Genomic DNA, 26129 nt, shown 5'->3' on the forward strand with positions numbered 1-26129 from the left:
ATAACAGTATTCTAAAATTAATATTTGTCACAATACGTACGCAATGCGCTGTGGTAATGAAGTTCTTGAGAAATGATTGGAAGCAAAATGCTTGGAGAGACTTGAACATGCGTTTGTTCCTCTGGGGAAAACTACATCTGTGGACTGCTCTTTTGTCAAGTGCATAGCTCAACTGGATAACATGGAAATCCAGGGCACAAACTCACATGATTTATTTCCCTAATTACTTTGCAGGACTGGAAGGTATTAATCCAAAAAGTTACTGATTTGGAACCCACTCCAGGCTACTTCCAGTGTTGCAGAATTATGTGGAAATGTAATACTTTCTCAGGTGGATTGGTCACACTGGACATTAATGCACATTTCAGTGTGGCACCTGACAAATATAAAACAATATTGGATTTATTTTTGGCATCAGATGTAGATGACAGATAACCTTTCTAAACATTAGCTTTGCTTTTTGTACCTTTGCATGTTGCATCTTACTCTACCAGGCTAATCACTGCCAGCCCATATTAAATCTGTTCCAAATTTACTTCTGGGGTAAGAATTATGGAAAAAATTACTTTAACTGGAAAATGATTATTTTTGTGCAAGTTTATTATGATACCTTACATTGCTGGGAGTATTTTTGAAACAGAACACAGTGATGTCATTGAGAGCTGCTGCCAGTTCTTCAGTGCATTTACCATTAAGAACGAATCAACTGATCTTTCAGAATTAAAGTTTTTGAGGAGGGAATCCAGCAACATAAAGCCGTGCAATGAAAGCTGGTTTGCAGAACAAACCAAGGCATCAGTCACCAAATCCATCTTTGCCAGTGATTACAGAAATAATACTTGTGGTTCGGGACTTTTGCTGACATTTTGGTAGATGAAGTAACAGGATGCTGACAGGACTGGATGTGAGTGAATGGACTCAAAACAATGATCTCATTGTCCGACTTACCATTTAGGATTTATTTAAACCTAAATTCTCCCAATTCGAGACTAAGTGCAGTATGGTGGCGAGACATTTAGGTGGCCAACAGGAAAGCACAACAAACCATCCTGCCCTGACCTTATTAATTATGCACCCAGGTGTTTTGTGCCATATTCAGTGGCGGGCAGGCCTGGAAAGCATGTAGTCCACCATTGTGTCCAGACCCTCCATTGAAGAGGTGCCCAACATCACTGACTGACCCACTTTTGAAGAAAGATGGTGGACCTCCTGAAAATGAAGATAGATCTCTGGGAGGACTCTGAGACTGGAAGGTAGACCTCCTTAGAATGGAAATGGGTCACCAGGTTTATTCTGAGGCTGGAAGATGGGAGCTGTCTAAGACAATGATCTGGAAAGTACACCTGCTGTGGTCTTCCAGGGTCCAGGGTTTCTGGTCACCTCCATTCTGAACTCTGGATGCAGCCCCAGGCATTGCTCAGATGAGTCCCGACATCTCCATACCACGTTGTTCCAAATGTGTTTCACGTTGGTGTGTTCTCCCGCCAGCATTGGAGAGAATCTGGCGTTCACTAACAGGATGCAAATAAGGTTCAGGCTGGTCTCTGGCAGGTTTTTTGCCCAACCATGGTGGGCACCAGTGAAAGATCCCACTGCAAATTCATGCTGGCGTGAAACTGATTTCTAGCCCTCCTGACATATTCTCCCATCATGCCCACCTTTAGCCAACATCTGGAATTGCCTTTGCTTTCAGGACTGATGATGTCTCAGCCAATATGGGTTTAAAGGATGCCATTTTGTTGAGGGTCTGGTGCCAGAATGCTATCGTCTCAGTTGAGCCATTGACTCTGCTAGCAAGATTGGCTTATCAAATGCAAATAGTCTTCCTATAGCTCCATTTGAAATTTGTCTGACCAGCCCCAGGTTGTCTGTATGCAATTCCTTAGGCATAACGAGGTGTGACATTCCCAAAATTGAGAGGTGAACTTTTTTTCCCTGGAGATGGCTAGGAATACATTCCAGACAGAGGGTTAACCAAATGGAATAAGGATAAATATTTTATATACATACACAGTATATACAGTGTTGGATTTCTGTTCTGTGTTTGTAGAACCCAACAATAAAAAGGTTTACTGCACAGAAGGAGGCCATTTGGCACTACGGGTGGGTTTTTATGGCCTTGCTCAGGCGAGATCATAAAATCCTGCCTGAGGCCAACGAAGATTTCCGTTCTGGGAACTTCGCCCTCCCCGATTCTGGAGCGGGTGCACTGGTAGGGTTTCAGCCATCGTGTCTGTCTAGCTTAATTCCACATTCCAGCACTTTGCCCACAATCCTGCAGGCTATGGCACTAAAAGTGCACAACCAAGTATTTTCTTTGATGCATTTTTGCCTCAATCCCCCTTTCTGAGAGCAAACTCCTTTGACATTCACCTCTATCTGGGTGAAACTGTGCCACAATTTCCCTCCAATTCTTTTACCAATTACTTCAAATCTATGTGCCTGATTATTAATCTCCCTGTTAAGGAAGATGGGTCCTTCCTGTCCTAGCTATCTAGATTCTTCACAATTTTACACACCTCAATGAAATCTCCTCTCAGCCTCCTCTGTTTCAAAGAACCTTAACCCATTCAGTCTTTCCTCACAATTAAAATTCTACATTCCTGGCACTACCCTGATAAATCTCCTTTATAGCGGGCTCACATTACTGTAACATAGCGACCAGAGCTATTTACAGTATTTTAGTGGTAGTCTAATAAGAGTTTTTTTTTAAAGAGTTCTAACATAACCTCCCCCGCTTATCTTTTAACTCTTGGCTAATAGAGGAAAGTATCCCATTTGTCTTCCCAACTGTCCTATCTGCCTGTCCTGTGGCCTTGGGGATGTATCCACTTTGAGATCCATTTTGAGCATCCACTTTGAGATCCCTCTGGTGCGCCATACTTCTCAGTATCCTACCGTTTACTGTCTATTCACTTGCATTTGGAGAAGGCAAATAAGGATTCATACTCCTCTGCATTGAGTTTAATTTGAAACTTTTCTGCCCACTGAGCAGCCCATTGATATTCTCCCGCACTTTAGAGCCTTCTTCCTCACTACCAACCGTATGGCTACTTTTTGTATCATGTACAAACTTTTAATCAAGACCGCTACATTTAGGTCACAAGTCATTAATGTAAACCATGAAAAGCACAGGACCCAGTACTAAGCCCAGAGAGTCCTACTGCAAGCAATCTTCCACTCACAAAAACACTTGTCGACAGTTTTCTTTTGCTTCCTGCCACTGACCCTATTTTGGATCCAGTCTGAGTTATCCTGAACAAACCCATGCTGATAGTCCTTGATTAATTCATGCCTTTCTAAATGACAATTCCTCATGTAATATTAGGGACGGGCACATAAAGGGTTAATGTGGGACTGAGTACAGTATTGCCCACACAGTGATGTAAGAGAACAAGTGACCAGCACCTAGTGGGTCAGTGTAGTGTTGGACAGAGCTATGTGTAGAAGCAAGCATGGAGACAGCTCCTAGCTTGGACCTTTACTGTTTCTATGTATATAGTTTCTAGTGGTTAATAAATACTTAGGATTGAACTACCTAAGACTATGAACACCTTAATAAGACCTACTGAACTACTCCCAGCATCTTACAGCACCTTGGAACTTTTTCCAATGTTTCCCACCACTGAGGCTAGGCTGACTGACCTGTAATTACTCTTTCTGTTCCTTCCTTACATTTTGAACAGCATTAACAGTCCTCTGGCGCCACATCTGTAGCTAGAGAGGATTCGAATATTGTGGTCAGAGTCTCTGTTATTTCACCCTTTGCTTCTCTTAGCAGCCTGGGATATATTTAATCTTGGTGGGTTTTATGGCCCTGCCTCCTTCAACATGGTGCCATGGGATCTTTTACATGCAACAAAGTAGGAAAATGGAGGCTCGGTTTAATGCCTCCGCCGATAGTCAGACAGCTCCAATAGGCCTTTATCTTTCTCATCAGGTGACACAGGTAACTGTTTCTGCGTGACGAATTCAGCATTGGTTAGAAATGGAATCTAATCTGTATGACAGAGTTCCATGTCACAGTGCTTTTCTTCACTGCACCATCCATTTTTGTCCATATATGTCCCGGTGAACACTGTAAGATTGTTAATTTTGTAACTTGTTACTTTCCAGGTATGCAGGATTTCAACTACCTGAGCAGCAACTGCTTTGAGATCACACTGGAACTCAGCTGTGAAAAATTCCCACCCGAAGACACACTCCCACAGTATTGGAGGGAGAATAAAGACTCTCTCATTAATTACATTGAGCAGGTTAGTGAAAAATATCCAATAGACGGGGACCTTTGATCAAGTCCATTTCTAAAAGTGTCATTCTTCACTTGTCTCATCATTTACATTGGGCCAGATGATTATCAATTCGGGCCAACTCCAGAGACTTTTAACGATGGCAGGTGGGACTCGGATACCGAAGTCCTGCCCCATTTTGGACACCCACATTTTTCCAGTAAGGGAAGGGGTGGGGCGTGAATCTCGCAGGTGGGAAACCCAAACTCAGCAGGGCCATTTGAACTTAGAGCTGAGTTCAAACAGGCCCCATTTTGGCTGTTGCAAAATGGGAATCACAAATTGTTAGAATAGATGTAAACTCATGTGAAGGCTGGAATACATCCGTGTAAGTGTTATCATCTGAGGTTTTTAAATACCCTGCTCTTTAAACTTGAAAAAATAGGCTGAAGCTATTAGAGAGAGCTTTTAAAAAATCTGCCGGATTGTTCTGATTGATAAGACATCTGACATAGGTTAGAAGAAACCATGACTGTTCCTCAGTTTCAATAGAGGTTGTTGTTGACATTTCCTAAGGACTGTTATTACATTGTGAATACTTAGCTGAGTTGCAAAATCTGCAAAAGGATTATCTCAGCAGGGGACTGAATTCAGAGTTTGATTGACAGTTTGAAGAGGCTTTTAAATGATTAACTATCTTTGTGAGGTTGAATAGAAATTAATTTACTTTTTATAACAGGCAGAACCCCTGGGGAGATTTTAAAGCTTTGAATGAGTTTACGTGGATGGAAATCATTTTCACTATCAAATATGTATGAGTGAGAGTTGTACTAGATTGTTTAAAGAAGTTTTTTCATCTCTACATGGTTCCCAAGGTCTGTGCATGGTGGATGAGTGACAATGGAGGTGGCATGGCGAGGTTATGAAATGGCTATAGAGAGGCATGGGGGAGGGTCTGAGGATACATGGAGGGATGGGTGGGTGCATGGGTTGGCATGGAAGGGGCATAGAGTGTGTGGGGGGGCTGAGGGGATGTGAGAGGTGAGGGCTAGAGGGCTTAGCTGCTTCTAAAGCAACTGGGACAAAGTCCCAGAGAAACATAGAAACCCTACAGTGCAGAAGGAGGCCATTCGGCCCATCGAGTCTGCACCGACCACAATCCCACCCAGGCCCTACCCCCACATATTTTACCCGCTAATCCCTCTAACCTACACATCCCAGGACTCTAAGGGGCAACTTTTAACCTGGCCAATCAACCTAACCCACACATCTTTGGACTGTGGGAGGAAACCGGAGCACCCGGAGGAAACCCACGCAGACACGAGGAGAATGTGCAAACTCCACACAGACAGTGACCCGAGCCGGGAATCGAACCCAGGACCCTGGAGCTGTGAAGCAGCAGTGCTAACCACTGTGCTACCGTGCCGCCCGTAACTGAGAAAATGCTTTGCTTTTGGGGTCAGTGGGCCCAAATCTATCCCGGCCTGCCTTCCCAGAGTGAAAATTGGGTTAATGGGGCATTAGAACTGAGGTAGATCTGCCAAATTGAGAAATTTCCCAACTTGAGTTATCTGCCTTGGTAGAAAATCCAGCCCAGTGTGTTATTTCAGAAAGGCTGTGATTACAGAAGAGCTGCTTGGCTGGTCTTGCAGTCTCTGTTTAAAATTGACACATTTCCAGCAATGGAAAGATGACAATGTTTAAATTACAGTTGTATTATTCAAGTGTGTGAAAGATTAATATTGATCAAAATGTCGTATCTTAAATACTAGTTTGATATCTGTAGAAGGCTCCAATGGGAGCTGAAGAACTTTTCTTTCTGAAAGCTATCTTTTTGGCTTTCTGTCTCCTTTTGTTTCTTGCGGTTTGCAGACTGGATATTATCCAATGCAAAGCAAACCAAAAGAAATCATTTTACAGATATTAATTTTCTTCATGTTCTCCTCTCAACTGTTGTCCTTGTGCAATTGTCTGATAATTTATTTTTTAAACAGTTCAGTTCACAAACAATTCTTCTGCTCGTGACCTCCCTCTAGGTGGGAAGTTATGGATGTCATTCGGTCATTATTGACATGGTCACGATTGTGTTTCAGGTGCACCGTGGTGTGAAAGGGTTTGTCCGGGACTATCAAGGGAACCCAATTTCTAATGCCACTATATCTGTGGACGGACTAAATCATGATATCACATCCGGTACGTATGATCGCATTTAGTTTTTCAATTTTGGGAGGTAAAACCAGTCCAAAGGTGTGCAGATTAAGTTGACTGGCCACACTAAATTGTCCCTTAGTGTCAGGGGATTAGCAGGGTAAATATATGGGGTTACGGGGATAGGACCTGACTGGGATTGTGGTCGGTGCAGGCTCGATGGGCTGAATGGTCTCTTGCTACACTGTAAGGATTCTATGAAAACAAAGGTTAAAGAAGCTCTGGTGCATTTGGCTGCAGATCAGTCTTTCCTGGTACTTCTATTTATTGATTGAGGATACCTTCATGTAAGACATTTTACATTCCCCCTCTCCACCCACTGTGAACCCTTTACTTGCGCCACCTTCATTTCCTGCGGCTAACGTAAGTCCAGATAGAACTGCCAAAATTGCCTCAAATACAAAGTGATCAGATAGAAGCGGAAGATCATGGAATAATACAACACAGAAGGAGACCACTTAGCCAACTGGGTCTTTGCCAGTTCTTTTGAGTTCAATTCCATTGGTCTTACCTGTAATTTAGTATTTAGCCAATTCCCTTTTGAAGGCTGCAATTGAATCTATATTCGCCACCCACTCAGGCAGGGCATTCCAAACCCTAACCATTGGTTGTGTAAAACACTTTTTCCTCATTTTGCTGCTGATTCTTCTGCCAATCAGCATAAATCACCTTGTATCCTTGTTCAAAAAAGGACATAAGGATGAATCCAGTAATTACAGACCAATCAGTTTAATTTCAGTGGTGGAAAAGCTTTTGGAAACAGCAATCCAAGGCACGATTAAGAGTCACTCGGACAAGTTTAAGAAAAGCCAGCACGGATTTGTTAAAAGCAAATCATGTTTAACTAACTTAATTGAGTTTTTTGATGCAGTAATAGGGAGGGTTGATGAGGGAAATGCAGTTGATTTGGTGTATGTGGATTTCCAGAAGGTGTTTTTTTAGATTAGAGGAAGATGAACAGTGAGGTTCTCCAGAGCTTGGTACTGGTAGCACAGCTTTTGTTGATATATATGCAAGTCTGGGCATACAGGGCACAATTTCAACATTTGCAGATGTTCCAAACTTGGCAGTATTGTGAACAGAGAGGATAATAGTGATAGATTCAAGAGGATGTATACCTGTGGGTGGAATGGGCTGACAAATGGCAGATTGAATGTATTGCTGTTAAGTTTGAAGCAGTACATTCTGGTAGAAAAACTGAGAAGGACCATATAAAATAAAGGGTGAAAGTCTGAAAGGAGGTGCAGGAACATATAAGTCTGGGGGTATATATGCACAAATTGTTGAAGGTGGCAGGGCAGGTTCAGAAAGTGGTTAAAAGGGCAAATGTGACCCTGGGCTTTATAAGTACAGACACGGAATGCAAAAGCAAGGAAGTTATGATGAACCTGTATAAAACATTGATTTTTCCTCAAATGGGGTATTGAAGGGATGGTGTGCCTGCGTTAACTGCAAGCGCAAATGGCGACGTGGACACAAAACCCCACGAGAACTGGGAAACGAGAACCTTGCCGGCAATATTTTATTTTCTGATTTTCCCCACCCTCCAGCCAGCGACATAACAAGGTTCCTGCCTGGGAAAGTTGAGAACTTCATTTCAATACATTAACATCTGATTGGTGGGCTTCCTCGTCGTGTTGTTCCCCCCACATTCGGAATTGCCTCCTCGCCAACGTAATGTGAAGTCGGCAAGATTTACAACAGGTTTTTAAAAATGGTTACCAGGTGAAGGGAACCCACCAGGGGTACACAGGTAAGCATAGTCCCCAGGGTAGAGGGACATGCCTGGGCAATACCCTGACACTGCCTCCTGGCCCCCTGAGACTGCCCCCAGTACTGCCCTTGACACCCAGGAAGCTGTGCCGGGGGGCCCCCTTTGGGGAGCTCCATTGGGAATGTTCTCCTAACCAGTGAATGGGAGGGGCGAGGGTGGGTGAGATAGTAGGGGGATTGCCTATGTACATGTGGGCGAGGTGGGGTGGGGGCTCCGTGTGCATGGGGAGGGGGCTGTTCCTGTTTTTTTAATCGTAGATTGAGGCGCCCTTTAAAAACGGCACCCCAATCTGGGATTCCTGGCATTGCTGACTTTTTCCTACCCCTTCCTGCCGGCATTTTGGTGTGGGCCATACCTCTGGTTTATTTTGTACTGTGTGGTGAGAAAGGCTGGTCGTGCAGCCGGCGAGCTGCACGCCAGTTTTCACACCTCAACTAGCAGCCTGAGAAATGAGAAAATGCTGCCTACTGTACCTCATTCTGGGCACTGAACTTTTGGGAGGAATGTGAAGACTTCAGAGAGCGTGTTGGAAAGAATTATGAGAATGATTCCAGGGACTTCAGTTGTGTGGGTAGGCTGGAGAAGCTGGGGTTGTTCTCTTTAGCGAAGAGAAGGTTGACAGGAGATTTGATAGACATGTTCAAAATCTTGAGGGGTCCAGGCAGATAGGCTGGAATTTTACCACTCGCCCACCCCAGAATCGGGGCGGGCGAGGCGCGCAGAACGGCATTCTCCCTTGGCCTCGAGCGGGATCTTACGAGCCTTGGGTGGGCAAGGCGGTAAAATTCCGGCTATAGAGTAAGAAATTGTCCCCGTTGGCAGAAAGGTCAAGAACCAGAGAACACAGATTTAAGGTAATTGGCAAACGAACCAACAGCAATGTGAGGAAAAAGGCTTTTTAACATAGTGAGTGTTCAGGATCTGGAATACGCTGCCTGAGAGTGTGGTGAAGGCAGATTTAATTACTGCTTTCAAAGCAAATTAATGAAGATCTGAAGGGGGAAGAGTTGCAGAGTTATGGCAAAAGGTTTAGCTGAGCTGCTTTTGCACAGAACTAGCACAGGCACAATGGGCTGAATGGCCTCCTTCTCTGCTGCAAATATTCAATGATTCTAAATCAGTGCTTTCTGCTTATTGACAGAATTGGGCACAATACTGTATCTGGGACTGAAGCAGTACTTCATATAGGCTAACATATGTTCTTAGCTTATGTATTTTACGCCTCAGTTTATAAAGCCCAGGATCCCACGTGCTTTACTAGCCAATGATAGTTTCAGCTGCGGTTCAGTTGGCAGTACCCTTACCGCTGTGTCCGAAGATTGTGGGTTCAAGCCTCATTCCAGGACTTGAACACAGAAATCAAAGTTAACGCTTCAGTGCAGTACTGAGGAATACTTCACCGTTGGTGATGTTCTTTGAGGAGGGTATTTTCCCTGTGGACATCAGGAAGTTCAGTCTGTACAAGCACAGGAAGTCGCTCGGGCCCTGTTGGCTTCCTGAAGGTGCGTATCTCCCATATTTATGTGGTGGTTCCCGAGGCAGATTGAGCAAGAGTACTCTGCTGTTGGGTAGCCCACAGCCAGTGAAGCAGCACTTAGCCTGTTGGCTCTGCTGCGCCCGGAAATACCCACTAATTTCCACATAAGATTCACTCTCATCTTGAACTTGACTCCAATGTTCTGGAGGTGTAGGTCAAGAGTGATGGCAAACTATTTTGGCATTGGGTTGTTGGTCAGTCAGAGAACTGGTCATTAAGTTCTTCCATGGTCTTGTAGTTGTTCAGGTGAGAGGCTGGAATGACAGCCATTGCAGCATTATGCTGGAGCGTCTGTTTTCTGAAGTAAGCTCCAGAGGACACAGATCTTCAGTAGGAATATCCCTTCAGGGGTTATTTCATAACATGCAGCAAAGATAAACTCCACTGAAAGATTTTAGGGGAAAGATATACCAACCGTAGATAACTACGGAAGCTATCTATAGTATCAAATTGAAAGAAAAAACATACAATTCTGGGAGGATTAATCATAGAATCCCTACTGTGCAGAAGGAGGCCATTCAGCCCATCATGCCTGCACCGACCACACAATCCCACCGAGGCCCTATTCCCGTAACCCCACATATTTACCCTGCTAACCCTTCCTGACACTAGGGTCAATTTAGAATGGCCAATCAACCTAACCCGCACATCTTTGGACTAATGACAGGTTAAAAGATGGGACGGAATTTAAAAAAACAGCAAAGGCTGACTAAGAGAATGAAATGGAAGGAGAAATTAGAGTATGAGAGAAAACTAGATAGAACTGTGGGCTAAATTTTATGGAGTTTGAGTGGGTGTGTGCTGACCCAAACCTGAGTGAAATTGTGTGAGAAGATATGGGGTGCGGGTCCCGTCATCATGGCGCCCCCTCTGCAATATTTTGGTTGGTGGTTGTGTGTAAGAGTTGGAATCACGCCCACCGACAATTTTTTAAAAAACACTAAGCACGCAAGTGGCTCTAATTTTACATGGCCCATTTGCTTTTACACTTGGTGCATGGACCAATTGGCCAGTTGGTTTTTACATTTTTACACCGTTCTTGACCCAGGGTAGGAGAAAATGTCCGGGATGAAATAACAGCAAAGGAAACGTTTAAGGTTTGAGGTGCTTTGTGTTTTGCTGCCAGTTGCTTGATTCTGCTTGATAGAGAGTTTGCAGAATATTCATTGGTGCAAGTGTCATTGGAACATTACTGCAGCTCCCTGAGGGAGCTGTCAGCCTTCAGGGACCTCGCTGCAAACACCTACTTGCACCGTCACTTCCCTCACGGCCTGCCCTCTTCCTGACCTCCCCGGCATTGCTCAGCTTTTCAGAGTATGCGTTTCACACTGCCCGTTAGTTGGCCAGCCAGCTTGAAATCACACTCCGGGGCCGATCGCGGTCGGATGCGCGTTTCGCGCCTGCTTCTGGGCCCACTGAGTGCGTGCGCTCGATCGGTGAAACATTCAGGCCATAAAAACATGCTGGAAACCTCCGACCTCATCCACAGCTGGGATTCTCCAGCGCTGCTGCAGTCAGTGGAGTTTTGGCTGAGTGTTAAATTTTCCATTCTCGCTGGCAGTTGAGTGGGAATGAATGAGATCGGAGAATCCAGCCCATATTTTCTACAGGTGTTTTAAAAGGAAAAGAGTAACTAAAGTGAATACTGGTTCTTTCGCAAGTGGGTCTGAGAAGTGGGAGGATAAAGAAATGGTGGATTAATTGAACAGATATTTTGTGAGTGTCTTTAATGTAGATGATCGAAATAACAATGCAGAAATAATTGTAAATCAAGAGATGAAAGGGAGGGAGGGACTAAAAGCAATTACAATTACCAGAGAAAGAGTTCTGAGAAAATTATTAGAATTTAAAGCTGACATGTTCCCAGGTTCTGATGGACTTGGGTTCTTAAGAGAAGTAGTTTCTGAGATAGGAGATGCATTGCTTTTAATTTTCCAAAACACCTAAGCTTCTGGAAAGATTCCATCACATTGGAAAATAGTGAATGTAACTCATCTGTTCAAGAAAGGAGGGAGACAGAAAGCAGGGAACTACAGTTCAGTTAACTTAACACTTATTGCACAAAATGCGAGTTCAAAGTGTAGGGGGTAACACATTAGCATTCAAGCCTGGATAGAGGATTTTTTAGCTAACAGGAAATGGAGAGTAGGCATAAATGGGTCATTTTTTGTTTGGCTGATGTAACAAAGAGTGCCACAGGGATCAGTGGTGAGGCCTCAACTATTTATAATCTCAGTCAATGGCTTAGATGAGGGGTCAAACTTATGGTTGCTAAATTTGCCAATGACACAAAGATTGGAAGGAAAGTAAGTTTTGAAGAGGGCATGAGGTGGATGCAAAGGGATATGGATAGGTTAAATGAGTGGGCAAAAATCTGGCAGATCGAGTATATTCTTGAAACATGTCAACTTGTTCACTTTGGCAAGACGAATAGAAAAGCAGCATTTAATTTAAATGGAGAGAGATTGCGGAAGTCTGCAGTACGGAGAGATCTGCATGTCGCAAGGAGTTAGGCTGCAGGTACAGCAAGTGATTAGAAAGGCAGATGGAGTGTTGTGATTTATTGCAAATGGAATAGAATATAAAAGCAAGGATGTTTTTCTACAGTTATGCAGAGCATTGGTGAGAGCACATCTGGAGTACGCTGTACAGTTTTGGTCTCCTTATTTAGAACAAAACATCATTGCTTTAGAAGCAGTTCAGAAAATGTTCACTTGACCAATTTCTAGGATGAGGTGGTTATCTTGCGAGGAAAGTTTGGACAGACTGAACATATATCTATTGGAGTTTAGAAGAATGAGAAGTGATCTTATTGAAACAAGATCCTGAGTTGGATTCACAAGGAAAATGCAAAGAGGATGTCTCTGCCTGTGGGAGAGACTAGAACTAGGGGACATGGTACAAAAATAATGGATTTCTCATTTAAGATGGTGATGAGAAGAATTATTTTCTCTCAGAGGATCCCGAGTCTATGGAATTCTCTCCCAGAGAGTAGTGGAGGCAGGACCAATGAATACCTTTAAGGCAGAGGGCGTTAGATTCTTGACCAACAAGTGTGTCAGATGGTATAGGAGTAGTCAGGCAAGTAGATGTGAGGCCACATTCAGATCGGACAAGATGTTATCAAATGGTGAAGCAGGCTCAAGGGGCCAAATGGCCTACAGCTGCTCCTATTTTGTAAGTTCATATGAATGTTTTCTCAATATCTTGGAGTTCTTTAGCTTGGAAAGCTAGGGCCAAGATGTCAGAATATGCAAAAAGCTGTGACCTTGGGGGAAGGAGTTCACTGAATACATGTTGAAGTGAAGACTAATGTGTGGACTAATCCCGATGGGAGACCATTGGTGGTTATGCACGGTGGCTAATTTGGTCTCCAAGGTGCACATGGAACTGTCAGTTGCTAATCTCGGGGTTGATTAATTGTAGAGTTTTCATGCATCAGATGATTTCAGAGAGTTTCAACAGCATACCTGTGCGTCTGTGTCATTAGCACAGGATAAGTCAACAAAGGCAGTTCCCCTCGCCACGCCTTTCTGGAAACCAGCTTCAATGTGTGAGGTCAGTGCCGGGACTTGCTCAGAGCAGTTGGGCCCTGTGTGAAAACTTGCCTGTTATGAGGGGTGAGGGCGTATCACTGCATCCAATAATGTGACTCAGTCCCCCTCCCAGTGACTTCAGTTTTACCTCATAACTGTGGTTTTGCTTTCACTGGTTTGCCTATGCTTCATGTCCTATCTATCTTTAATGTTCTTCTGATAATTCAGTTCCCAACACTCTGCAATACCAGTTGCCAGCTAACAGTTACTTTTTATAAATTTGTTTGCAATTTCTTTCACTTTTCTTGTAATTGAGCCCCCTATTCTGATAAAAGCAAAAGAGAAAATGCTGGAAAATCTCAGCATCTGTAAGGAGAGAAAAGAGCTGACGTTTCAAGTCCAGATGACCCTTTGTGCTAAAACATTTTAGCACAAAGGGTCATCTGGACTCAAACATTCCTTGTTCCAGGCCTACCCAGGTCCCCTCCCACAACTCCTTTACCGGTACATCGATGACTATTTTGATGCCGCTTCATGCTCTCGTCCAGACCTTGAAAAATTCATTCACTTCGCTTCCAGTTTTCATCCCTCCATCGCCATCACCTGGTCCATCTCAGACACTTCTCTCATCCCTTCCTTGACCTTTCTGTCTCCATTTCCGGCAATAGACTATCTATCAATATCCATTACAGCCCACTGACTCACACAGCTATCTTCACACCCCACATCCTGTAAGGACTCCATCCCTTTCTCTCAGCTCCTTCGCCTCCGTCGCATTTGTTCCGATGATGCTACTTTCCAAAGTGGTGCTTCTAATATGTGCTCCTTTTTCCTCAACCGTGGATTCCCATCTACAGTTGTCGACAGGACCCTCAACAGCGTGCAGTCCATCTCCTGTGCCACGACCCTCACCCCCTCCCCTCCCTCTCAGAACAAGGATAGAGTCCCCTTTGTTCTCACATTTCACCCCACCAACCTCAGCACGCAAAGCATAATCCTCTGCCATTTTTGCCAAACACATTTTCCCTTCACTCCCTCTGTCAGCATTCCGCAGAGACCGTTCCCTCCAGGATAACCTAGTCCACTCCTCCACTGTACCCAACACCTCTCCCATCACTCATGGCACCTTCCTATGCAATCACAGAAGATGTAACACCTGCCCCTTTACCTCTTCAATGCTCACCATCCAAGATCCAAAACATTCATTCCAGGTTAAGCAGCGTTTCACTTGCACCTCTTTCAATTTGGTCTATTGCATTCGCTGCTCCCAATGTGATCTCCTCTATGTTGGAGAGACCAAGCGTAGACTGGGTGATCGCTTTGCTGAGCATCTTCGGTCTGTGTGCAGTCAGCCTTCCGCTTGCTTGCCATTTTAACACACGATCCTGCTCCCATGCCCACATGTCTGTCCTTGGCCTGCTGCAACGTTCCAGTGAAGCTCAACGCAAACTGGGGAAACAGCATCTCATCTTCCAGCTCAGCATATTACAGCCTTCTGGTCTCAACATTGAATTCAACAAATTCAGATGATTTGCTCTACCCCACCTCGACCCCTTTGTTTTCATTCTATTTTTAATTTTTTACTGTTCTCTACCTTTTATTTTTTTATTGTCTTTCCTCATTTTTCTTATCTCCCCCCACTCTTTCCCCCTACTTTATCCCCATTCCCTTATCTTTTCTCCCCCTTTGCTTCCCCTTTTAAAAATTTTACCTCTGTAACTATGAAACTCTGAAACCACCCATTTCCACCCCCTCCCCTCCCCCCTCCCCAAACGTCTTTATCTGTCACAGTTTACCCTCTCATTTTAGCTTCTCTGCTGTTTGGCCATTCACACCCTTTATTCTCTCTGTGGACTGCCATTAGCAGCCTTTCCCCCTGGTTTCTGTGGTTATGACTCATCTTTCATTCCCTCATCCTGCAGTATAAATATCTCCCACTTTCTATGCCCTTTAGCTTTGACAAAGGGTCATCTGGACTTGAAACATCAGCTGTTTTCTCTCCTTACAGATGCTGTCAGACCTGCTGAGATTTTCCAGCGTTTTCTCTTTTGGTTTCCTATTCTGTTAAGTTTGTAAATGCAGCAGCTGGTGTGATATGTAACCAGGCAGATTGGGAGGAGCTGCAAGATCAATCCCTGTGCAGCTAGTTGGTCTCAGCCATGCTGCAGAGTGGCCGTAGAGCCTCTGGTTAAGGGAGAAAACAGAAATCAGCCAAGCTGCCTTTTTCTGCGCAATGATGGAAGGTGTACCAATGTGAACATTGAAGAAGGACAGGACAGATCGGGCTGAGAGGCCTATCCTGATAAAATAACCTAAACCAGGCCTTAAACCCCTTAGATATGGTTATTAGATATCAGGCGCCTGTTAAAGCACCTCCCCCCCACTTCAAACTTTGTTGGCAATGAGTTGAATGGGGCGGCAGGGTGGCACAGTGGTTAGCACTTCTGCCAACAGCATCAGAGAGCCGGGTTCAATTCTAGCCTTGGGTCACTGTCTGTGTGGAGTCTGCACATTCTTGCCGTGTCTACGTGGGTTTCCTCTGGGTGCTCTGGTATCCTTCCACAGTCCAAAGATGTGTGGGTTAGGTTTATTAGCCATGCTAAATTGCCACTTAGTGTCCGGGGGATTAGCAGGGTAAATACATGGGATTGTGGGGATTGGGTGGGCTGAATGGCCTCCATCTGCACTGCAGGGATTCTATGGGTGGGGTCGCGGTTGGGTCTGCCCCTTCAAAATTCTTCAGTGGCTTGAGGGATTGCTAATGACAGGGGTAAGTGTATAAAAAAAAATTTCAATCTCTTCTGATGGAGCCACCATAACCCACTCTAATTCCCCCTTCCAAGGATTTATCTGATGTTAGCTGCTAACTGACAAAAGTCAAAATACTGTGAATCTTGGAAATCCGAAACTTAAACAAAAAACGCTGGAAATGATGAAGAGGGCAGCTGGCATCCATGGAGAGAGAAACAGAGTTAACATTTCAGGTCTATGATCTTATGTGGGAACTGGAAGGCGTTAGAAATGGAGGCAGGGAAAAGAGGAGCGGGAAAGAACAAAAGAAAAGGTTGTGATACGATGGAAGGCAGGAGAGATTTAAATGGAAAAAAATGGTGGTAGTGCAAAGGCCAAAGGGGACAAAAAGAGGGCAGTAATGGGAAAAGTAAAAACCTAGAAATGGGCCGAGGGAAAGTGTAAAGGCAACAACAGAATTCTTAACAGCTGGCTGAGAACCATGGTTATGGTCTGAAATTGTGGAGTTCAGTTTTGAGTTTGGAAGGTTGTAAAGTGCATCATCAAAATGTTCCTCGACCTTGTTTTGAGCTTCATTAGAATGGTGTTATTGATAGAGAACAGAGTGGGAATGGAGCAGAGAATGAAAATGACAAGTGAGCAGAATCCTAGGGCCCAGCTGGTGGAATGAATGGAGGTGTTCAGCAAAGCACTCGCCCTGTCTGCGATTGGTCTCCCCACTGTAAAGAAAATGGCATCGTGAACAGTGAATGCAATATACTTAATAAAGGAAGTAAGAAGTAAATGACAGTTTAACTTGGAAGGAGTGTTGGGAATCCGGATGGTGGGAAGGGAGGAGGTGAAGGAGTAGTTCTCACATCTTTTGTACTTGCTGTGTGAAGTGAAGCAGGTGTTGTGGCGTTGGGAAGGTGAAGCAGGATTTTGTGGAGGGACTGGTCCTTTCAGCATGTCGAGGGAGGAGGGCAAATGTAGGTAGTGTTGAAAATGGTGGTGAATGATGTGTTGAATACGGAAGTTGGTAGGGTGCAAGGTGAGGACAAGGAGAACCCTAGCTGGAAGAGAGAGGAAGCAGTGAGAACAGAAGAGGGGGAAATGGGACTGACGTGATCACGGATCCTGTCGACCACTGTGAAGAGGAATCCTCATTCAAGGAAAAAGGAAGATGTATTAGAAGCACGAGTGTGGACAATAGTATCATCAGAGTAATTTTTTATTAATTCGCTCATTACATGTGAGCACTGCTGGCAAGACCAACATTTATCGCCCATGCATAATTGCCCTTGAGAAGGTGGTAATGAGCCACTTCTTTGAATTGCTGTAGTCCATGTGGTGTCAGTACACCCACAGTGCTGTCAGGGAGGGAGTTCCTGGATTTAGAACCCAGCATCACTGAAGGAACGGTAATATAGTTCCAAGTCAGGATGGTGTGCGACTTGAAGGGACCTTGCAGGTGGTGTTGTTCCCGTGTACCTTGATTTTTCTAGGTGATCGATGTAAAAGATTCGGTAGGTGCTGTCGACTTGGCGAATTGCTGCGGTGCATCTTGTAGACTGTACTTTCTGCAGCTACTATGTACCTGCGGTGGAGAGAGTTAATGTTTAAAGTGGCGATCAAGCAGGATGCTTTTCTTGGATTGGCTGAAGACTGGCATCTATTCTCAGGAATAGACTGAATTGGATCATCCACTAAGCACATCTGGCTGTGATGGAGCCCAAGAAACTCGGGGAATGGAATAGAATCCTTTCAGGCATCAGCTGTGAGGAAATGGAATCAATGGAGCTGAGGGAGTTGGTTGGCTTATGGTAAATATTGGTTGACAGCCCAACCCCAGAAAGAGGAATGACAAAACTGAAGAAGGGAAGATTTGGGCCAGAATTTTACACTCTCCCTCGGGTGGGTTCTGAGGAGCATGGATGATATTCCCTTTGGGATCCTGCCTGTCCCAACCGGAATGCGATTTCATAGTGGGGCAGACAGGGCCACGATGGGAAACTAACCTTTGCCCCCAGTTAAGGTCCTTGTGGCCACTCAATCGCCTTTTCTTGCCAGCCTCAATGTGATAAAGTTCCCACCTTCGATCTTGGGCAGGTAGGAGGGGATTGTCTCCATCGCAAGGACCCTCCAGACTGGGCCATCCTGCCCTCATGGACCAAGATCCCTGACCCCCCCCCTCCTCTCCCCACCCCACCCCACCTTCCCTCCCTCCTCTCCCCACCCCATCCCACCTTCCCTCCCAGCCCCCAGGCCTACCTCCCGACAGTGAAACCGACCTCCCCCAAGGTAATTCCCTCCCCTTCTCTCCCCGGGACCCCTGGTATTTACCAGCGCTCTGGTTTCTGGGCTTGTTTTCAGTCGTGGTGCTTCTGCTCACTGCAGCGCTGTGCTTGGATGGGCGAGAGAGCTGTCGACCAGTTTGATTGGTTGACAGCTCTTCAAGGAGGGACCTCCATCCAGGTGAAGGTGAAGGACCTGCCTGCTGATAATTACCACTTAATTTGAGCATGAAATGGAGTTGGTGGAGATGTGTTCCCCATCGACCATCCTGAAAATTCAGGCCTTTGCGATGGATTATGTGAAAGGTAGGAAGGAGTATAAATTGGAAGCAAAGTTGATTCATTGAATCCAGTTCTGCGTGGGAGCTGCAATGATAGGGTCATTAATATACCTCGACACTGTTACATTGAAGCATAATGACCAGCACCTCCTCTTTCAATTAGACATTTAACAGTCTTCCAGACTCAAAAATGTAGGGGGCAGTATCGTGCTCAAATTAAGCAATGCCCAGGCATGTCCCTCAACCCACAGCGGTTACCTCGGCGCACCCAACATGGGCATCGCAACTGGCATCACAACTGAAAACCAGTAGTTATTTGCGCCAGCGTGATGCTGCACTGTCTGGGGGTGGGGGGAGTGTGTAGTGGGGGTGGTGGGTGGTTGGGGGAGCCATGGGCAGCTGTTACAGTATCAAGCCCAGTAATTAGATGTTAATGTATTAAAATTTATGGAATCAGGGCGTGAACCAGATTACATCACCGGTGGGGAAGATCTCAAACTGAGGTCTCGTCGGCACAAATTCCATTTTTGCCTGCTCATGAGAATTCGCAGCTATTATGGGATTTGTACACATGATCAACGGGACTGGCCGATTCCACCCCTGGTATGGACTCTGCAGTTGCTGCTTATACTTCTAGATCCTTGTTCCTGTTACCCCCCACTTTTACCTTGCATCATCGTCCTTTCTTACCGGTTCGGCCTGAATCTTCTGAGGAGCCGTAATCACTGTTGAATTGCTGCTCCGCTCCTGCTTTACTCGTTCGCGCCGGAGCTCCACATTTCTGACCAGGACTTCCGATCCAGGCTTTTCCAGAAATGCACAGCATGTCTGACATGGAGCCAATCCACCTTTTCTATGGTATGAGCTGCTATATTCCAGTAAGTAAAGAGTTTAAATATCCCAAAGATTCTTTATAAAGCTATGGAGCAAAGGTAAGTGGGTCAGGGGTTAGGGTGAGTGATGGGGTGGGTAAGGGGATAGCATGGGTGATGGGGTGGGTAAAGGGATAGGGTGGGTGATGGGGTGGGTAAGGGGATAGCGTGGGTGATGGGGTAGGTAAGGGTGTAGAATGGGTGATGGGGTGGGTAGGGGATAGAGTGGGTGATGGGGTGGGTAAGGGGTTATGGTGAGGGAGGGATTAAGGTGGGTAAGATAAGGGTAAGGGGTAGGTTCGGTAAGATAAGATTGACAGGGTGGCGGCTGGATAGGGTGGTAGGTAGGTGGGGCAGCAGGTGATTGGCAATTGGGTGAGGTGAAAGGGTGGCAGGTAGATGAATGGATAGGTGGGTCAGGGGGTAGTCGGATCAAGTTGGGAGGGGATGTCAGGCAGGTGGGTAGTCAGGTCGGGTTGTGGGGTGGTCGGGGGGTAGTCAGCAGGTTGAACGGGGAGTCGGGAGGTGGACGGGGGCAGTGTGAGTGTTGGGGGGAAATCAGCTGTATAGTTACCCAGGAGTTACTACTATCGCTGGAATTTTACCGCACTGTCCGGCGTGGATTCAGAGCGGGCAAGGGGTGGACAGTGCAAATGTCAGTTGACCTCAGGCAGGATTTACTAGTCTCAGGTTGAGCGAGACCATAAAATCCCGCCCTAGGTTTTTTTGTCTAATGTTTCCTGGGTAACTATCCAGCTAAATAAGTTGGAACAAACTTAGAGTTGTAGTTTTCACAGAGGGTCCCGGAGAGCAGGGGATTTGCCCATCGGAAATTCAAATTTTCTGGGCAGTTCCATGGATTCAGTGTGTTGGAACTTCAAGGGGTCCTGTGGCATACCTTCCAAGGAATGTGTGGTCCACAACCATTCAGAGACCAGAAGATCTGGGCCTTAATCTCTCCTGCTTTCTGTATAACAGACTTTTTCTTGTGGTTTGGCTCTCGCCTTCCCTTCTTTCCATGCCTCTGCACTTGTGTAAAATTTCTTACAGTTCTAACTTTCTTCAGTTTATCAGGAAGATCATTGAACCAAAACGTTAACTCCCTTTTTCTGTTGATAGACCAACTTTGCTTGGTCAAGTTGCCATTCGAGGCATGACCAGTGCTGGCACTGTGAGCTGTGTGTGCTGATGAGGCCGAGGGCCCAGTTTCCACAGCCTCTTGTCTTAGTTGCACGCATGACATGTCTGATCCGATAACTGGAGCTAGACCATTTTCCAAATCATGGTTTTCAGGAGAATTGAGGAGGAAATTGAGGGGATGGGGCCAAAATTGTTTGCTCATTTATTATTCCTCTGGAACAGGAGTTCCATTCTTGAGATGTTCTTGTGTAACCAGCGTGTTTCAAATAAAATGTTACAATTACAGTTACTTGAATTATATTTAATAAAACAGGCATCAACAGTCTTGTAGCGCAGTGGGTAGCATCCCTGCCTCTGAGCCAGAAGCTGCGGGTTTGAAGCTCACCCCATTGACTTGATGGTCAAGGAAGGTTTGTTCATAACGTGGCCAAACAGTTTTAGTGTGTCAACCTGCAAATCCTTTCAAACACGCATTTGGTTGGTGGTAAGAGCGTGAGAGACTCATGGTCATCCATGCTTGGTGTGGAGTGGCGCCCCTCAAGCTATAAGCCTCTGGCGACAGACTAGTGACCTGTCCTGGCAATTACTAGCCATGGAAACAGATGAAAGTCTGCCTTCGTGCACCAGTAGGTCCGGGAAGAGAACTGGAATTGGAATTCAACACAGCACGCACGTTTATTTTTATGGGAATATGTTGCTGCAAAACCCTTAAGGACGTTTGTCAATGTAAAGTCAATTGATCCTCACGCTTTGGCTCTGAAATTCTCCCTTGAGAGAACAGTCTTTACTGTCAATGCATGGGAATATTTGAAAGTTAATTAAAATTCAAATGACACAATCATGAAACAAGCACAAGGGATGTAGTGCAGCACACAGGCATAGTAACAGCAATGACATACTTCAGCAGAGAGATATGTTCCTGCCTCTTACAGCTGTGGAGGATAAAGGAGATTGGACAGACAAGAAGCCACTTTGTTGATGAGGTCTTGCTGTCAGAATGTCTGGAAAACAACAGCCTTGGGGCTTGTTGTTCCCTTCCATTGCTTACCAATAATCCAATCCCTTCTCGACTTTCTCTCGTCACACTTTCAGAAGATCAATAATCAGACCCAAGTTTTGTTATTGATTTAGAGCAAGCACACTTGCTCTAAATCAGTAACTTGTGACAAATTAATATTTACATTGGCCAGGGGTGGAATATAACAGAGGATTTGCAAACTCTTTTGAAACATTTGTTAACTTTCCAACATGATCTCATCTGGGAGTGACTCACATCACATCTGCACTTGTGTACAGCCAAAGTATAGCTGAAAGCTGTGATTCAAGATCAGGTCAAGGACCACTGGCTCTTTCCAATAGATGTGTGCAACTCTTCCCAACTTTAACTTAACCGATTACTCCAAGATTCATGTTGAACCAGCTGAATGCGGAATGAAGAAAAGTATTCATAACAACTGCATAAAACAATGGTGATCTGGTGCATAGTACTGAGGGAAGCAAATTCACAGTGTTTGTCTAGCTCAAGTTTCAATGTGAGCTTGTAAATTAAGGATGTGGTTCTAAGAACAAAAGTGAAGGGGCATTGTTTTCGCCAAAGGGCCATTGGACTTGTAGAACAAGGGAGTGAATTTTCACAAAGGTTCTCCTGCACGTTTACCAAAACATTTAGAGAGGTGTCTCAGAAATCCTGGAAAAACAGCATGAAACATGTTGACACCATTTTGCTAAGGGTCTCGTGGTTCTCGTGCCAAAGCTATGGTGAGTGACAGGGAGTTCACTCCCTGCTTTCCCAGCAAAGGCAATGGCATGGATGTTATAAATAGATTCAAGAGACAATTCAATATTTTACTGCAGGGAAGGAATCGAGGGACATGATGACAAGAAGAACAGATAAAATCATAGAATGCCTACAGTGCAGAAGGAGATAATTCGGCCCATCAAGTCTGCACTGACCCTCCGACAAAGTATCTTACCCAGGCCCTCTCCTCTGTCCTATCCCCGTAACCCCATGTAGTTACCCCACTAATCCCCTTAACCTACACTTCTTTGGACACGTTGGAACAATTTAGCACAGCCAATCTAGCTAACCTGTACATTTTTGGGAGGAAACAGGAGCAGCCGGAGAAAATCCACACAGACACAGGGAGAACGTGAAAACTCCAATCAGACAGTCCTCTAAGGCCGGAATTGAACCCAGGTCCCTGGCATTGTGAGGCAGCAGTGCAAACCACTTTGCCACCGTGTCATCCCAAAATTGAATTCAAATTTCACCCTCTGCCATGGTAGGATTTGAATCCGGGTCCCCAGAGATTTAACCTGGGTCTCTAGATTATTAGTCCAATGACAATACCATTATGCTACCACCCCCCCTAAATGATAGTCTTGTTAGGCTTGATGCTGTTTCCTATTCCTAAATAATTTTATGTTCATTTATAGACCATTTTGATAACAATCGCGTTTAAATATTACGTATCAGCAACCACTGTGTTTCTTGGTTTTTAACTATTTTCATTCTAAATAATCGGGCACACTGGAAGGAGGGATGGTGGTTCAGGACAGATTCTCCTGAAAGAGGATTTATCATTCGGTCAGTTGCTCGCTGCTTACACAGCTGAAGTGAGCCCTCAGTGGCAGCTCACTCCCCCCTTTCAACTTGAATCCTATTATGATTTTTTCAGGAAAATTCCCACTGGCCCGAAAAAAAAAACTGGTGCTTTTGTAGACTTATAAAGATAATGATTGAATCAGGAATTGCTTTGTTATTTAATATTTAGCTGTATTGGACATCTGCCTGTCCTTACCTGATGTGGAGATGCCGGCGTTGGACTGGCGTAAGCACAGTAAGAAGTCTCACAACACCAGGTTAAAGTCCAACAGGTTTATTTGGTAGCAATGATTCCTGTGTGAGCTTATGGTATTTGCTACCAAATAAACCTGTTGGACTTTAACCTGGTGTTGTGAGACTTCTTAGTGTCCTTACCTGGTCAGACATTTAGACAATCCCTGAATTCATTGAGAATGGTTCTAATTGGAACATATATAAATTGCAAAAACTGCCCAGGGCTGGAAGGCATGGTGGCACAGTGGTTAACACTGCTGTCTCACAGCTCCAGGTTCGATTCCCGGCTTGGATCACTGTCTGTGTGGAGTTTGCACATTCTCCCCATGTCTGTGTGGGTTTCCTCCGGGTGCTTCGGTTTCCTCCCACAGTCCAAAGATGTGTGGGTCAGGTGCATTGGCCATGCTCAATTGCCCCTTAGTGTCCTGGGATGCATAGGTTAGAGGGATTAGTGGGGTAAATATATGATGGTTATGGTTATGGGGATAGGGTCTGGGTAGGATTGTTGTTGGTGCAGACTCAATGGGCCGAATGGCCTCCTTCTGCACTGTAGGATTCCTATAACCTGTCAGTCAAAGAATATCCACGAGCTGCGCTAAAACTATAACTGTTGCACATTTTCTTTTTCTTTCTCTTCAGCTAAAGACGGCGATTTCTGGAGGCTTCTGGCTCCTGGCAACTATAAAGTCACAGCATCTGCTCCAGGATTTCTAGCAATAACCAAGAAAGTGGCAGTTCCATTAAGCCCAGCCACAGTGGTAATCTACATCAATTTACTCACAAAATCTTTCACCCGACTTCACACTTCTCCTGTGAAAATCAAAGAGGTTCCTGTGTGAGAAAATCTTTTCACTGGTTGTGTAGATTCTCACACCCAAGTCTGAGCTTGGCTCAACAACAGAGATTTTTTAAAAAGCCTTTATTTTAGAACATAGAACATAGAAAAAATACAGCACAAACAGGCCCTTCGGCCCACAAGTTGCGCTGGTCATGTCCCTACCTACCTAGGCTTATATATAGGCTTACCTATAACCCTCAATCCTATTAAGTCCCATGTACTCATCCAGAAGTCTCTTAAAAGACCCTATCGAGTTTGCCTCCACCACCACTGACGGCAGCCGATTCCACTCACCCACCACCCTCTGAGTGAAAAACTTACCCCTGACATCTCCTCTGTACCTACTCCCCAGCACCTTAAACCTGTGTCCTCTCGTAGCAGCCATTTCAGCCCTGGGAAAAAGCCTCCGAGAATCCACCCGATCTATACCTCTCAACATCTTGTACACCTCTATCAGGTCACCTCTCATCCTTCGTCTCTCCAGGGAGAAGAGACCGAGCTCCCTCAACCTATCCTCATAAGGCATGCCAACCAATCCAGGCAACATCCTTGTAAATCTTCTCTGCACCCTTTCAATCATTTCCACATCCCTCCTGTAATGAGGCGACCAGAACTGAGCACAGTACTCTAAGTGGGGTCTGACGAGGGTCTTATAAAGCTGCATCATTATCTCCCGACTCCTAAACTCAATCCCTCGATTGATGAAGGCCAGCACACCATACGCCTTTTTAACCATCTCCTCTACCTGCGAGGCTGATTTAAGAGTCCTATGGACCCGGACCCCAATGTCCTACTGATCCTGTACTCTGCTAAGTGTCTTACCCTTGATATTATACTCCTTCATCCCATTTGACCTGCCAAAATGGACCACTACACATTTATCCGGGTTGAAGTCCATCTGCCACTTCTCTGCCCACTCTTGCATCCTATCTATGTCATGCTGCAGCTTCTGACATGCCTCCAACCTATCCATAACACCACCAACCTTCGTGTCGTCGGCAAACTTACCAACCCATCCCTCCACTTCCTCATCCAGGTCATTTATGAAAATGACAAACAGCAAGGGTCCCAGAACAGATCCTTGGGGCACACCACTGGTGACTGACCTCCATTCAGAAAAAGGCCCATCTACAACCACTCTCTACCTTCTGCAGGCAAGCCAGTTCTGGATCCACAAGGCAACAGCCCCTTGAATCCCATGCCCTCTCACTTTCTCGAGAAGTCTTGCATGGGGGACCTTATCGAACGCCTTGCTGAAGTTCATGTAAACCACATCTACCGCTTTTCCTTCATCAATGTGTTTAGTCACATTTTCAAAGAACTCCACCAGGCTCGTAAGGCACGATTTGCCTTTGACAAAGCCGTGCTGACTACTCTTGAGCACACTAAACTTCTCTAAATGTTCATAAATCCTGTCCCTCAGGATCTTCTCCATCAACTTACCAACCACTGAGGTTAGACTCACCGGCCGGTAATTTCCTGGGCTATCCCTATTCCCTTTCTTGAATATAGGAACCACATCCGCAATCCTCCAATCCTCCGGAACTTCCCCCGTCTCCATCGACGACGCAAAGATCATCGCCAGAGGCTCTGCAATCTCTTCCCTCACCTCCCACAGTAACCTGGGGTACATCCCATCCGGTCCCGGCGACTTATCTACCTTGATGCTATTCAAAATTTCCAACACATCCTCTTTCTTAATGTCCACATCCTCAATCTTTTCAGTCCGCCTCAATCCTGTAGTACAACCACCCAGGTCTTTTTCCACCGTGAATACCGAGGTAAAATATTCATTAAGCACCTCTGCTATTTCTTCTGGTTCTGTACAGACTCTCACCTTCACATTTTATA

The 26129-nt window shown here is 45.2% G+C and overlaps 1 protein-coding gene across 1 annotated transcript in view; it reads left to right on the forward strand.

The window, feature by feature from the left end:
- The window catches only part of cpe (carboxypeptidase E), a 128105-nt gene that overhangs the window by 97592 nt on the left and 4384 nt on the right, over positions 1-26129 (forward strand). Inside the window, exons 6-8 of the mRNA XM_078213415.1 lie at positions 4117-4256; positions 6323-6422; positions 24080-24198. Of these exons, the coding sequence (XP_078069541.1) occupies positions 4117-4256; positions 6323-6422; positions 24080-24198 (359 nt within the window). The remainder of the gene's footprint in view (positions 1-4116; positions 4257-6322; positions 6423-24079; positions 24199-26129) is intronic.

This window comes from Mustelus asterias, chromosome 1 (genome assembly GCF_964213995.1).
Source record: "Mustelus asterias chromosome 1, sMusAst1.hap1.1, whole genome shotgun sequence".
In the NCBI taxonomy this organism is placed as follows: Eukaryota; Metazoa; Chordata; class Chondrichthyes; order Carcharhiniformes; family Triakidae; genus Mustelus; species Mustelus asterias.